Source organism: Idiotropiscis lumnitzeri, chromosome 4 (assembly GCF_059441095.1).
Source record: "Idiotropiscis lumnitzeri isolate Australia: NSW breed Sydney's pygmy pipehorse chromosome 4, RoL_Ilum_1.0, whole genome shotgun sequence".
Lineage (NCBI taxonomy): Eukaryota > Metazoa > Chordata > Actinopteri > Syngnathiformes > Syngnathidae > Idiotropiscis > Idiotropiscis lumnitzeri.
Genome location: NC_142394.1, coordinates 11,226,587 through 11,242,134, shown reverse-complemented (window position 1 = coordinate 11,242,134; position 15,548 = coordinate 11,226,587). Strand labels below are relative to the sequence as shown.

The following is a 15,548-nucleotide window of genomic DNA, read 5'->3' as shown; positions in this document are numbered from 1 at the left end:
TTTGTGTTTCACTGTGTAATGTGCTCTCAACAGCTTTTGATAAAGTGTTATGAGCCCTAAATGTGATCTGAGTCACCCTTAAACTGAAATTTGCAGTCGGAGACATACCTTTTCTACTTGGAACTCATTTGCAGCTGTTTTTATGTTGTCCAAATAATTGATGTGTTGTAGGTAATGCCATGTATCTCTCAGTTTTGTCACAGTTGGGGTTAATTCTCCGTGATTTCTTTCACTCGTTTGCCTTGTAATTAATGCTAATTGGTGTAGCAGCCATTCTTGTTTACATCATTTGTCCCACAACGGCTAGGTGAACTGTGTCCAGGTATGCTTTGTAAATGAAAATTGGGTGCTTTTACTTCTTCCTTACAATATAGAAAAAAAAAGACTACTCGGGGAATTAACAACTAATTAATTTCATTCATTTTATTGATTTTATTTTGGTTCTGTATATGTGATTTATTCTGTTCGTGTTGTCATGTTGACGAGTGGTTACTTTAAAAATATATTATATACACATTCAGCAGACGTAATTACATAATCAAGGATCTTTGTATTGGCGAGTACTCAAATGTTAGTAGCTCTGAAAAATACCTATGCCAGAAATTCCAATTTGGTCTCTAGAGGTAGAACCACAACAGTCCCATGATGTGTACATATTGTAATGTTTGGAACCTTTCATCAGCAAGTCCCAAATGGAAATCAACTGCACCAGTACACTGGAGAAAATCCACTTTTAGAAGGGAGGCTGCACCCTGGGGGGTCCGGGGGGGTCCAACCTATATGCCACCTGACCTGCGAGGCGCAGGTGTCAGTGGGAGTGAAGGACTGCTAACATCCTCTTTGGCTGAAATTAAATCCTCCTTTCTCTTTGTTTGCCTCTCTTCTCCTCTTTCTGCTTTGCATTTCCACAACACCACTTTACCCAACCTATAGAAAACCTGCTGATTACATCTGTCTGTCAGCATCTCAACGCACACACACACACACATACACACACGCACACACTTTATCATAGGATGTTTCCCTTCCATCTTCAACATCCTGCATGTTAGCATTATTAACACACAGCATGAAAACTTAATTACCCTCAGGCATGAAGTTATGTAAACAAGCAATGAAAGGGCACACAGACATACATGTACACACACGCACACACGCACAAGCAGGGCGGAGGCATGTGTCATGAATGTCATGGAGTGTGTGTTAATAATGAAGGTGAGTGTCCCTGGTGAATGTAATGGGAGTCCCCCAGGGTCCAGCTGAGTTTCAAGGGGCCACGTTGTGAAGAGAGGCTACACTGCACGTTTGAAGCTTTTTATTGAGTTAACAAAGAGCCGGACGAATAGACGACTACCCACTCAGCAACGCACGGCTTAATACATGGCTCCCAGCATACATCTGTGCACCGATGCTCACTTCCACAGCTCCTCTTTCTAATATTAATCATCCACGGAGAATGTAATCCTTTTAATACGTTCAAGTAGTTAGGGGTGGGGATGTCCACATGAATTTCGGTGCCAATTGATCACCGTTTTTGGACGTTACAAGCAATGAAAGGACAATGATTTCCAATGGTCCTTTTTAATCGGTTCTTTATTGTGACTCTTGCAGTACCATGGGGAGAGCGGAGGGGGGCGGGTCCATATTACTCATTGAAGGTTTTTCAAGTCGTCACTTATTTCCTAATTTGAAATAGATAAATAAGGAAATAACTAATTTCAGTTTCCTGATGAAAAAAAAAATATATATATATATGTATATATATATATATATATATATATATATATATATAGCTCGCATGCTGAAAAAGAGTGGGCATCCTTGCAGTACATTATGTGTATTGTTGCTATAGTTAAAGAGCTGAAGTTGGAAATGACAAAATCAGATGAAAAACTAAACAACTGTTAATGAATAAAGCTAAGGTGTTGAAAAAAATAAAACTTTTTTTTGTTACCTCTGGGTTATTTTTGACCCAACTGTTTTCAGTGCATTCATTTGTTTCTAATTTTTTAATAAATTGCAGAAGAAATAAAATTACGACTCGATTATATTTGATTATATCAGATTAGAGTTGATTGACTTGATTTTGCGTGTGCTATTGTATCAATTTAGTAAAAGTGGAAGAGCATCAGAGGAATTAAAAGGTCAAATTAAAAGTTTAGGTGAGCTAAGCACCTTCTGCCTCCACCTGAGTTAACAAACCCGCTGGAGCAATTCCTGCTGAGCATCAGCATTGACCACACCAAAAGTGTTGAGCACAGCAGATGATTCATAAGCAGATTTTGCCCAGATACTATACTTTTTTTTTTTTTTAATGAGAGAGATATGTAAGAGGTGGGGGCTGTTCCTTTTCGTGATGTTGGATCCATTTTCACTAAATGCAGAGACAAGAAAAATTCCTTGTCCTTGGTTTTACTTTCAAAATTAGTACCATTACAGTGTTTGCTGTGCGACCCACCCGTTAGTTTGCAGGACTACCATCCAGTGTTCGCTATTGGAACTGCACAATAAAAGTGGCTGATGCCTTAAATCAGGTGTCCCGAGGACAATTTGCACTCCACTTCTAGTTTATTAGCACCTCATAGCATATATGAACTATTTCTCAATATGCTAAAATGCAAAAAAATATATAGATTTTCCACTAAATTACAGCAGTGCCTGTCTTCAAATCCAGACCCTCCAGCGCCCAACAAATGTAAATGTGATTTCATTTTTAGTAAAAAAAAAATAGATCACTATAATATTGGACTTTGTAAAAACATAAAGTAGTGATAATTTAATAGAATGTAAAAAATGAGTTTGCTTATATTCAATGGTCAGTGTGCTGCTTCTTCTTATGTGCACACCAGGTCATCTTGGGGCAATATGGTAAACGTGAAGCTGTTTAGAGCATCTCAATAAGATCCAATAATGTGAGTAATTTCCCCCAAAGGATGAAGAATATATGTTCGTAACCAGTTATATTGTCTCTCCAATTGTCTTTCACCAGCATTTGTGTCGAAATACCTAATGCTTGAAGGTTCACAAGTCTCTGGGATAGCAATGTGATGACATTTTGCTTTTGTTAGCATTCGGTAAAGCATTCGGTCTTTTAGAAGGCAAAGCTTGTGGCTGTCTTGAATAAAAAGAACAATGTGTAATTATTGGTATTATATTTAGTTTGACGGTAAACTTCAATTGGGATTGGCAATAACAGCTTCAAAATATTTCTTTTTAAAGAATTCCTCAGTATCTGTGAAACTGCTGCTTGTTATTAGGCGAGATGAGTTCACAGCAAAGTCAAATGTTAGCTGCACACACTTCAGTGACATAGACATTTATCATTTATTTTCTGTACAGCTGCAAGGTGTTAATGGCTAAACAATAAGATCAATCACTGATAGAAAAATACATTTGTTGCACCGTGGTGACTCTACACCCGTATAGAAGTGGCAAAAACATGTTACATTAATTTTAGGAAACAAAGAAGGTTGTGGTCAAACGTGACATCTGGTTAATCTTTTATACAGGATTGTGTGCAAAATACTGACAAAGTCAAATAGATTCAGTTTAATGTCCACCAGAAAATAGTCTTTTGAGTTCAATGTCTTTGCTCATATTTGGCTTGTTAGGGTAAAAATGAAGGGGAGAGCCTCAGGTCGAAACGTGTCGGCACGTGATGCAGTTTGCATCGCTATCGTAGGGGAAAAAAAACATTTCATGAGCGTCACAGCATCTGGAGGCAGCAGCAGCAGAGCTCTTCTGTGAATTACTAAGACACACAATGTCTGTCTGTGTTAACCACAGTGTAAACATGTGCGGCAGACATCAACATCTGCCAGTAAATCTTAGCTGATCATAGTCAGACTTTGCAAGGAAGTGATCCATTTTTTCGAGGATTTAACTGAGTGGCTGTAAAAGATGTTAACTGCAGCAAGTGGTATTCCCGTGCAAAAAGGCTGGTCCAATAAGAAATGCTGACATTTATTGTCACCTGCATTCACGCCTACTGCGGCATGAATCCTGCACCTTCTTTTTCGGTCTTCAATTTATCGATTTGAGGTCCAGTGTCCAGCACCAAATCCTCAAAATGCTCATTGGATGGTCAAGAGCATGTGGCAATATAATTGGTGAGTTGACAGTAGCTGGTCCAATGTGATGACATCATTGCCCTTGTGATGCTGTTAGAGGGCTGAAAGAAGAGAATTGTCAGTATAAAATTCTACACCACAAAAATGAATACAAGTTAGAGTCATTAAATTAGCATATTGTTAAAAGGTTCATTTATTTTGCTAGTTCAACTCAAAAAGTGGAACTAATATTATACAGATTGATGGTACATGGACAATTTCTTACTAATTTCTATAGTACGTAAAAGGTCATTTTGAACATTTCTTATGTAATATTTTAATTTTATTCATTTGAACAGCACAGCTAGCTTTAACTTCACTTTCCACCCTTCTTGACCAAGTGAAGCTGTGAGAAAACTGTAGTTCTTTGCTGACGGTTACCCTCACCTCAGCAGAGACTTCAATTACATTATTTTCTCACATTTACTAACAGCGTCACACAGCACGTTAGACTGCGCATACACCTTGAGCCCATCAACAGCGGAACAGCAGGGTGCAGCAGAAGACTGAGAATTTGGTCTAAGAGGCATCGAGGAGGCTTTTGTATTTAAAGGAGGATGTTTTCATTTGAATATTCAATTATTACGGACAGTGGATGGTGGCGTAGCGTCTGGATAATCTTGGCTTATGTCACACTCGGTCGGGGAAGAATTGGAGCGGGTGGACAACCACTAGTTCCTGGACCTCACCCGGGTTCTGAACACCTCACATCTAGCCACAAGACCCAAAAAATGCTACCGTTTCTGAGGAGGCTCAGGAAGACTGGTCTGCCCCTCCAGGCTGATGGCAATTTTTTATAGGAGCACCATCAAGAGCATCCGACTGTCTTCACATGACCTGCCCGAGGCAGAAATGACGAGACCCTGGTGGTTAAACCAGCCCAGAGAATTGAGGGAAGCTCTTTGCCAGACCGAGACTCTGCACATGCTGACCAATTTTAGAAGATGGCGAGCAGCAATGCCAGCCACCGACTTCAGACTGTTTTTTTCCCCCATTACCCTCAGGACAAAGGTACAGGGACACACAAATTTGAAGTTTTCTACAGACCAAGGTTTTATACATTCTTACACTGTGTTCATGTATTTTACATCACTGAGATGTTTTAATAATTGGCTTTTTTAAATTGTCTATTCATTGTTGTACATCAAGGGACTCAGGTGTACTGAAGGGAATTTCATTGTGCAGTCTACAATAGCAATAGCCTTCTTAGAATTATTATTTTAGTTTTAACAATAATTATCATTAGTTTGTGTCATATGGACAATCTACATCACATGCAGAACTTTGTTACAGCTAAAATTAGTTGAATGGGCTACAAATAAAGATTTTCATTAACTCGTTCACTGCCAGCCCAGTTAAAATGGGATAGATTGCAGTCAATTTAATTTGTAAGATATGATAATCTAAATGATTAAAAATACAATCATAAAACATTTCACTTTCAATGTAGTATTTGTATATAACATGTTTTACGTTTAGAATGTATCCATTGAGTTCAATAGAATTTTCCACAATATACTAATCTATTAAGACAAACTTGTGTATTGCACTCTGACTTCCCAATCAAAACTCAGCATTTTAAAGAGTGTCAGGTATCATGACTAATCAATTCTTGCATTGACACAGGGTATAATATTCATGTATGTTTGAAGAATGAGTGAGCAGAGCAGTCAACAAATGGAACTTTGAGTTTGTCTTTAACGTCTTATGATAGACATTTAAAAGTCAATTCAATTACGGCATTAGTTTGGTTTTCATGTCTTGAGGGCTTCAGAGACATTGTTCCGTTTTATCTGGCACGTTAAAACATCTAAAGTCACACAAAAGTAAGTACGGTAAATCTTTTTTGCTTATTTGTAGTCTTACATAATGACGCCAGGACAGCGTGATTCAGAGGTGACCTGTCCGAGCTGGAGGCGTATACACAGTGTGTACACTGTTTGAACTCAGCCCATTGGAGCCCAGTGTTTGGATGCTGATCTTAACTGGCGAACTCAGTTCCACGTTTTCCAGGACACACTGTAAAACATATCATTCAAATATGGTTTGCCTTGTTTATGCACTACTGTGGAGATGTTATTTGGCACATGGAGTGACGTCACTTAAAAGGCAGACTGTATTATTTAAAATCTTAGTTAGAACACTGGGAATTTTCAATCATAATGACTTAAAAAAAAAAAAAACAACAAAAAACATGAGTCACACACCTTGGTACATGCTGAGCTCATCACAGACTTGTAGAATTCCCCATCCACAAACACCTGAAAGTGTTCGAATTTGTGAGTTGACATGACATATTCAATCATTCTGTTATACAAATCTGTTTTAAAACTGGCAATTATTGTACTTTGATGCTCATGTGTTAGAAAATCTCAGACCAGTGGTCCCGACGCTTTTTACAAGAACCAACTCAAAGAAATACTTGTATTTGAGTAGATTCAATATTGCAAGCACTGTAACACTATGCACAATACCGAGATTAACGTTGTTCTTAAAGAAAGGCAAAAAAAAAAAACACTTCAATGATGATTCAATTCAAATGTATTGCACCAAAAAGTTGCTAAATTTAATCAAAGTCAAATGTACTATCATATTAATTATTTTTATTTGTAGTTTGTACATATTTTGGGGAATTCAGGCTGGAAACTAATGAGTGTTACAGTTACCGTGAAAGTAAAAGTATAAATAACGACGTATTATATGTATAAGAGCAGCTGCTTGGTGAGATATACTGCGATTCATGATCCGATTAGTCGACTTGCAACTACGACCGGCGACAAGTCGACTAGCAAAATAATCGTTTGAACAGCACTACACCACATGGACATACTGAGTTAATGCTCAACATTAAGATATGTTATTCAGGTGAAATGCATAAAACTAGCCAGGCAATGAAGAAAATCAAACGTAAATCACAAATGTGTGTGTGTGTCTTGTAACCTCCGACTTCCACATTGAACCTCCTGCCATACTAGGTAAAACTGCCAAGAAACTGGCAATGAATTGGACCTAGAGTAAATAAATGTTTGAAAACAATCCAATGTAACAGTATGCACACTGTGTGCTTTTAATTCTGTGATTCTTTCACACGCCCCCAGAGGGAGCCCAGATACACTTAAATAACGCATTCAATAATGCAGTTACAAAAAAAGAAGAACAAGTGGCTCTGATTGTGTCAGACTTAATTATAGCGTGCCTACCCTGTAACCATACACAAAGGTACCATGGCTGTAGCCCAGCTCATCCAGACGAGGTCTTTCCCAGCCAATCAGTAAGCTGCTCTGACCCACTTGTTTGATGACCTCCACAAATCGCACCTTTGCTGGAGCGTCTAGAGAAGGTCACACGTAAATCAAGGACAGCATCATTACAGTGCACGCACACTCCCGTATATTTTCCTTGCATTCCTTCTCGTAGCTGGAAGCTCATGTGTAAAGTTTCAGAACTTGACTAAAGGGGAGAGAAATTGTGAGATTACCGCCACCTTATACCGCCTCTTATATTGTTTTGGCTGCGTCCAAATCTGCTCTCTGGTTGGTGTATTTTTATTGGATTTCCTCAAAACACATCCAATCATGTTTACCTGTAGTTGATCATATTCTGACATAAAAATTGCTTTTCATTGCTTGTGAATATCATTATTCATGCATCCTCATTTTTTTGTAAATAGTGAAATAACACTTAAAGTGAATTCTATTATTAAACTTAGTTTTCATACACATCTCGTTAAAACCTGAGAGGATTTCTGAGATAATTGTTATTAGACCATCAAATGATGTATTTTTTGAGGAACTGTTAATATGCAGTTTGGGTAATTAGTTAACAGCATTTTACACATGCGCACTTGCACACCCATACACACAACTCTGTTTAATTCAACAGCTTTAGAAAAATTAAGAAACCAACCACTGTAAAATCATCTGTGATCATGTCACCCAATTTTTTTATTGCAATGAAAATAAACTTAAGCGTTTTTCTTCTTATTTTTATAAATGGGTGTGTAATTGTGTCACAAGTAAGGCAAGCAGCATTCACCCCAAAGTCCGCCCATAACTTTGAGGTCTTCTTATTTTTCTTTTGTGTAATTGTTTAATCGTGCATTGGTCTTTTCATTTTTTCCAACACTCTATAATAAAAGGTGTGGACCAAGAAAGTTATTTATTCCCCAATGAAGCAGAACGTATTCTTCGAACAAAAAGATCAACTCACAAATATGACACTCGGCAAATTCCTATTTCACTTTTGTTAATGGCTCAGTCCAGTGTGGGGTGCACGCTTATATTACCTGGCTTGGGTCTTGAAGGTCTCATCTTCTCTGGAGCACTTGATGATCCCTCGGGAGAGTGTGGAGCAGAATGCGACTTGAATGTGGTGAATTCTAGGCCGTCGCATACAGGAGGATTAGCACCATTAGGTTTTATAACCCTGCTGAAAACATCAGCTTTGTGGGCACTTGTGTCAGAGGCAGTGCTTTTGAGATTTGTGTCAGAACACATGAAGACACTGGAGTCAGTAGTTTTAGAGGTCATTAAAAGAGAGGAAGTGGAATGTTCAGCATGAGCCTCGTCAGGAGAAATTTGTCTTTTCGGTTTTAGGGACGTTGGTACATTGGAGTCACTACTTGAGGTCGTGCGGGTTTTGCTTGAGGCAGCAGCGCTAATCGCTGAGTTCGCAACAGCGCTTGTGGTGGATAGGGCTTCTTTAAAATGACGGTTTGCCAACAAATGAGGTGCGAATGACATGTTGGCACATTTGGCGGTGACTGCGTTGAAAAGTGTTGTTGGCAGACTTTCAGTAACAGGTGGGGTCGTCACCGGTGGAGGGTGCTTGGCCGTGCTTGAGAGGGGACCGCGTGGTGGAGCAATGACACAGAGGCCATGTGTCTTTTTCTGAGATGACAGCTTCGGGGATGCAGGAGCTGAGAATGACATTTTTCTGATATTCTCTCCTCCTCCTTTCCTAACCACAACCTTGGAATTGAACCAGAATCAGACATATAAGACATACAATGACAATATTTATCAGTTGAAGCTGATGAAATACTGGCTCTTCAGCTTACGTACCTTACAGCTACTCAGCAGCGTTTGCTGTAACTGCTCTTGGAGGTTGATAATCTTCTCAGGACTGCTCAGTGTCTTGCTCTCACGTTCCCGTCTCACTGAGGGTGGAGGCGCAGGACTCAGAATAGATCTGTTTGAGCCGCACATGTTGGATGGAACGGGGCATGTCTCGGGTCTTACGTCCAGAGATTTCTTTTCAGGTCCAGCAACAGAGGGAGAAAGCTGCATGGTAAAAGATAAAGCAAACACTTGAATTTTCTTAAATAAGACAAAAAAATACTGTCATGTTCTATCATTGACGTTTCTTACTTAATACAAATACCAAAAATGTGCGAGTAATTAATGCCCTGACCCCAAAACGCAAGTATATAACTTTTTCTATTAGGCAAGGTTATGCCGTGACTAAATGAAACTCCTCCCCTCATCTCAACATACTGCCCAGGTCCCATGATGTAGCCAAAGAAATATTTTTGTCCAAGACATGGCTTTATGAATTTCTTACACTTGTTTTTTTGGCACTCTGAACTTCTTTCACAGGTTCAGGTGTTGGTGGCACCCAGTTGTCCTCTTGTGGAGTTGGCACAGGTGAGGAGGCATTTTGCTTCCTTTTTACAGCTGGCACACACATGAAATCACCTCTGCAATTGGGGACATGTGTCAGTGACTCTTCCAAAGCAGGGTGTTTTCTTCCTTTCTGTTCTTCGCAGTCTTTGTAGGGATCACTCGGTGTGTGTCCACTTGTGTAGTTGTGGAATTTGGAAGAAAAACCTGGAGTGATCCCAAAGTCGTGGCCCTTTGCAAAGCTTCCAGGTGCAAATGCAGCAGTGTACTCAAACAGTACCATGTCGCTGAGTAGCTCATCCACCCGCTGTGTCAGAGTAGAATCCACAACATTGTGTCTGTGCAAGACCTTCATCATGTGGGCCAATAAGCTGTTTCTCTCCTGACATTTCCGCACCAGGCAGGAAAGCTTGGCCTGCCGTTGGATGGTAAATCTGTCGATCATTGTCTCATAATGGCAAAAGTAGGTTCTTTTAACGCTGTGGAAGACTTTGCTCACCTTTAAAGGAACGACATCCACATCAGTCTGGCTCCTCGCTTTCTGGAGTGCGTCATACTACAAACAAATATTGTAACATGTATGTCATACACTGGATAGGAGAGGAGATTGCGACTAAGATCACATGACACACATTTGCCCACCTTGGCTCGGACTTCATTGTAACGTGTGCGGAGGGACATGAGAGCGCTGAGGTCATCTTTGCTAGACCGATCCTTTTTTAGAGCAATATACTCAGAGTTTAGCTCCTCCAGAGCCACCGTCTATGGGGTTAGACGCACATCAGGTTTGACAAATGCGAATCATCAAAGCAAACGTGTTCTACGTTGTTACCTTGGCTTTGAGCTGAGCTGTGAGGATTTTGTGTTGGTCTTCAATTTGTGACTTCAGTGAGAGAGTGGCAGCCTTTTCCTTGACGAGGACGGACACTTTGCTTTGCAACTCTTTCACCTGCCACAGACACAACCAACACTTTTAGCTTACAAAACTTGACTGTCACTGGACGAGATACAATAACAGAAAATACTGGACCACAAGGAAGTACCAAGTACAAGTTACCTGTGTGGTAAGGTGTCCATTTTCCTTACAGATTTTGTCTGTTTGATTGATGAAACCCGTCAGTCTCTTAACCTCATCACCTGCTAGGGATGCTTTCCGTTCTGCATTTTGCCATCTGACCTCTGACTGACTCAACTTTATGTGTAGCTCTGCGGTCTGCCCACCAAACACAAAACCACAAGTTAATATTCAATCTAAATGTGTACGAGGAGAAATCATGTTGTTTACACTGACCTCTGCATGTCTTTTGTCCAGTTGTTCTTGTGACTTCTTCAGTTCTCCTCTGACAACTTCAATCTCCTTCACCAGCTCACTCTGGTCCTATTTTCAATTAAATCATTTTGCGAGAATAAATGATTATAAAGGCTGAAATCACACGCAAGCCAACCTCCCCGTGTGTCTTCATACCTGTACAGTGTTGCCAACGAAGTCTGTTACGTTGTGTTTGTTTTCGTCTTTAGTCTTCATTCTGTTTGACATCCCATCATTAGATGTGCTGTATTGTGTGAGACTGTGAGGGTAGGTTTGAAGGCCAGATATTTGTTCTCTTTGAGACTGAAGTAATTTCATCATCTGTGCTTGCTCTTGTTTCAAACATCTGACTGAATGTTCAATTCTTTCTTTTTCATCCTTCAAACTGTTAATTGACTTTAGTAGCCCGTCATGGTACCCTTGGAAATGATGGCATGGTTGAGTCTTATCTGTTGACTCTTGGAGAGAATCGGTTAGTTTGTCTGTTTCCAATTTCAAACCCAGCACTCTCTGACTTAAATGATCCTTTTCTGGCTCCAATTGTTGCTCCGTCAGTGCAATTTGTTCAACATCCTCTTTTCCATTTGACAGCGACTCAAACAGTTTCTCTTTTTCTCTTTCAAGGACTGGAAAAGACTCAGTGAGCTTCTGTTTCTTTTCTTTCAGACCACTCACAGACTTTGAAAGACGAACTTGCACGTCCTTCATCCCACTGACCACCCTGATTATTTGGTCCCTCTCCTGCTGGAGACCATCCAGACATCGAGCGATCCCGTCTTTCTCTTCTTTGAGTGCCCAAATTGTCCGAGTTAAGTGCTGTTTCTCCTCAGTCTGTGTTTGGACTGATAGGGAGACTTCCCTTTGTTCCTTTTTGAGAGTTACCACCGAGCCATACAACAGCCCTTGCTCAGTTTTCAGGCTCCGAATGGACTTGTTGAGCTGCTGCACTTGATTACTAAGTGACTTCACCATGAGATGACTTTGTGGGTCGGAAACAGGATTTAAAAATGTACTCCTGTTTTCTGGTGGTTGACTTGATAACAATTGTAGTCCGTCTTGCTCTATTGCCACACTCTCTATCAAAAATTCTTCTAGCTGCTTTTCTTGACACCTTCCTCCGTCCGTTTGTTTATTACAATCAACGTGCTCTTCTAACTTTTGCTGCAGCTCCATGATTGTATTGAGATCATCCTCGGTCTTTCTGGTGAGTTCTGTGATAAGACAACCGTGTTCTTGCTTCATCTGCTCCAGCTTGGATTTGTCTTCCTCCAGGCACAAAACATTTGCCCTCAGCTGAGATCGCTCGAGTGTCATTTCTTCCTCAATGAGTTCAATGTGAGCCAGCAGCTCCTCAATGCGGAGAGCCAAGGCTCGGTTCTCCTGATTGAGGGCATGGAGAAGGCCGTCGTGGTCGGTGACTTCATCACAGACAGGCGATGATTGGTATGTGACAGCCCCATTACTAGTTAATGTTGCGCTAAACTGAATACAAAAATCAGCATTGTTATTTATGTCATTTGATCAATACATACACTATGTGCCACAATACCGTTTGCAAAAAAGACTCCGGCTTCTCCTCTCCTTGGTTCCTGAGTTGTACTTTCAGTTGCACATTCTCCTGAGCCATCACCTGCAGCTGTTGCTTTGATTGCTGAAGAGCAGCCTCCAGGCGTTCACATTGCTCTCTAAGACCCTCGAGGTCTTCACCCAAGCCTAAGCTCCTGTATGCCTCCCTCAGGGCTTCAGATTCTTCGCTGTGTGTGTCCTCCACATTGAAGCCCCCAGGGGAGCCCCACTCTATCGTATGTGAAGCCAAGTTAAAGGTTTGGAGACTGATGTGAGGAAAAACTCTTTGAGAGTCATTTTTAGATGTACACATTGGCCCATGTTTGGCAGTAGTAGTTGACGCTTGGGTGGCACTCTTGGAGGTCGCTACTGCAGCCTGCAGGTGGATGGCTGAAATTGCATTGTGCAAACCCAATACCTTGCAGGGCAAAAAGAAGGTAGAATTAGTCAAGCAAATTGTGCTTTAAACGGCCGATATGGAAAATGTTGCACTATTATGATGTCCAAAGGGTGAACTAAATCACCTTTCACCGTGGAATGGGTGCCAATCAATCACAGTGCACAGAAGACACACAATCATTCACTCTCAGATTTGCACCTATGGAAACTTTAGAGTCTTCAATTGACCTGCTCAACTTTTAGGATATGGGAGGAAGTCGTAGCTGTCCTGTGCCCACACAAGCATGTGGAGAACATGCAAACTCCCCACAGAAAGGCTGGAGCCGAGATTCAAAATCCGAGCCGAAGAACTTTGAGACAGGTGGTAACCACCCGGCTATCATGCCGCCACATTGAATACACTGAGAATAGAAATGCATCGCCTTGTGCTCCACTATTGGTGCTTAACAAAACATGCATGTTTGGTTAATTGAACTCTAAATTGTCCTTAGCTGTCAACATGAAAGTCTTTTTTCAATGTGAGTATGAATGCTTGGTTGTCTATGTTGCATTTGCACCACGATTAGCTGACGACCAGCTCAGGTTGTGATCGGCTCAATCTGAGCCGCAACTCATGCCATATTCAAAGGATAGATGTAGCAACACAAAAAGTGTTTACCGTCAAGAACAAGACTAAGTTCGAGCCAAGCATGTTGACCCTCATGAGCATGTGTACAGAAAAATAAATAACACAAAAAAAAAAAAAACACCTTTTCAGAGCTTCCTTCTGCATGATGTACAATTGTATTAGTGTCAGAGGCACCAGAGCAAACATCAGCAGATATTGCAGATGACTGACTGGGTGTTTGTTTAGTTGAATCCTTCGTGTCATGTTTGAGTCTGATGTTTTCCACTCTGAGCTCTTCCACCTCCATAGTCAGGACACTTTCAGACAAATTCAGCTGTTGTAGCTCCACCTTCATCTCTTCCACCTTGCAGCACAGGAAAAGGCTGTTCTCCTGAGCCTCCTGCAGTTGCTCAATCAGCCTCCTATGTTCTGCCAGCCCACTTTCCTCTCTCTCCAGCAGCACCTTGAGATCCTCCTGCAGGGTCACGATGAAACCTTGTAACCTGACCACATTTGAGTTCAGTTTATTTTCTGTACTCATTTCAGTTTCAGTTGTTCCATTGTCACCCTCCTGACTTTCATCTTGTCCTCGAGTGTTCGCCTGCCATTGCCTCCTTCCGCCTTCATTTTTTTCTTCTTCACCTTCACACTCTTCTCTAGCACCAGGCTCCTGCCAGTGTGTTTCAGTCCGGGGGACAATTCGGACCGCACTCAATGCCGTGACATCAGTGGTCGCAGTCACAGTCATGTCCAGTAGCTGCTTTTCTAAAGTGTAAATGCGCTTCTGCAGGGTTTCCTCTCTGTCCCTCGCCAGGCTGAGCTTGTGGTGGAGTTGCCCTTTAAAGTTGTCAAAGTATTGGGACTGGCGACCTATCTCATCCTCTTTGGCCTTTAGTTGCCTCTGACAGCGCTGCAGTCGCTCTTGCCATACACGTTCCACTTTGTCACATGTCTGGACAAAATAATATATGTTAGTGTTCATGCTATCTTGTCAGCCACATCCTCAAACTACGAAGAAAGGTTTTGATAAAAAGACACATTCAGAGCTCTGACTCACCATGGTCCTAACCTCCTATCGCAGCATGCAATGACTCTGATCAAGCCTCTGGGAGCAATGACATGCTGGGGTGGGTGGGAGTCACAGACAAGTGACTCTAGCTGCTGGCTCCTCCCCACACTCTCATACTTTGTGATCTAACCATCACAGCACATAGAAAAAGTCAGTGTATCATACTTTGCCATTAGCAAAAAGGAGCTAATTGGTTCTGTCACTGTGAATTAAACGGACACAATACTGTCGTTCCACAGAAATGTGACAGGCAGCAAGCCAACATTCGAATACGAAGAGAAGGTGTGTGCGTAGGTGTGTGTGTCACGTCACCGGATCTCCTCTCACCTGTTACTCAGGTTGCTGTCTCGACCGGATGGTTCAACTTGGGAGTCCCCTCAGAGACCCTAACTCTCTCATACGCGGAACAACGTACAGGTTCTAGTTGCGTTCGGCAGTATCCAAGGTAACAGGAATGTTTTCACTTCTCCCAAGCTCTCACCAGGTCATGTGACTTTTTCTTTTGGTTTGCTTGTGTTCCCCTGGTGACTTTTTCCCCTGTAACAGAGCAGACAATGGAATACATGATCTGTATGCACCACTAAACTATTTTTCTTCACTAAAAGCAGACAGTTGTGCATCTTTGGATATTGATTACACTCATTTATTATTGACATTGTGAACAGCTTGGTAGCAAGTTGGAGACGACCGCTATCTCTCAAGTTACTCCCAACTCCTCTTTTGTGATTAGCATTTTTTTCACCAATCATCCCAAACTGCAGCTAATATGCTAAAGGCAACTAACGATCACAATCACAAAGCATTAAATACAAATAGAACAATAATTATGCTCCGTCGATAATCAGTAATAACCTTGTATGCTGTGCGC

General features: G+C 41.2%; 1 protein-coding gene across 1 annotated transcript; it reads right to left on the bottom strand.

Annotated features, from left to right (window-relative positions):
• Positions 1-3,300: 3,300 nt before the first annotated feature.
• LOC148338111 (uncharacterized) lies at positions 3,301-14,801 on the bottom strand. Its single transcript, XM_088293308.1, has 16 exons — positions 14,669-14,801; positions 13,754-14,563; positions 12,589-13,023; positions 11,196-12,521; positions 11,022-11,108; positions 10,788-10,943; positions 10,563-10,679; positions 10,373-10,492; positions 10,230-10,286; positions 9,672-10,145; positions 9,173-9,391; positions 8,395-9,079; positions 7,310-7,440; positions 6,317-6,370; positions 5,976-6,128; positions 3,301-4,171 (listed from the first exon to the last, which is right to left on the bottom strand). Exons 1-15 carry the CDS (start codon positions 14,669-14,671, stop codon positions 6,000-6,002), a joined length of 4,803 nt encoding a protein of 1,600 aa, XP_088149434.1. The 5' UTR covers positions 14,672-14,801; the 3' UTR covers positions 3,301-4,171; positions 5,976-5,999.
• Positions 14,802-15,548: the final 747 nt, after the last annotated feature.

Excerpts from the sequence above, each read along its gene's own strand:
- LOC148338111 (XM_088293308.1), bottom strand. Across the intron at positions 10,146-10,229 it reads TGGATGTCGTTCCTTTAAAG|GCCAAGCTTTCCTGCCTGGT; the intron begins GTGAGCAAAGTC and ends ATCCAACGGCAG. Across the intron at positions 9,080-9,172 it reads CGCTGCTGAGTAGCTGTAAG|GTTGTGGTTAGGAAAGGAGG; the intron begins GTACGTAAGCTG and ends TTCAATTCCAAG.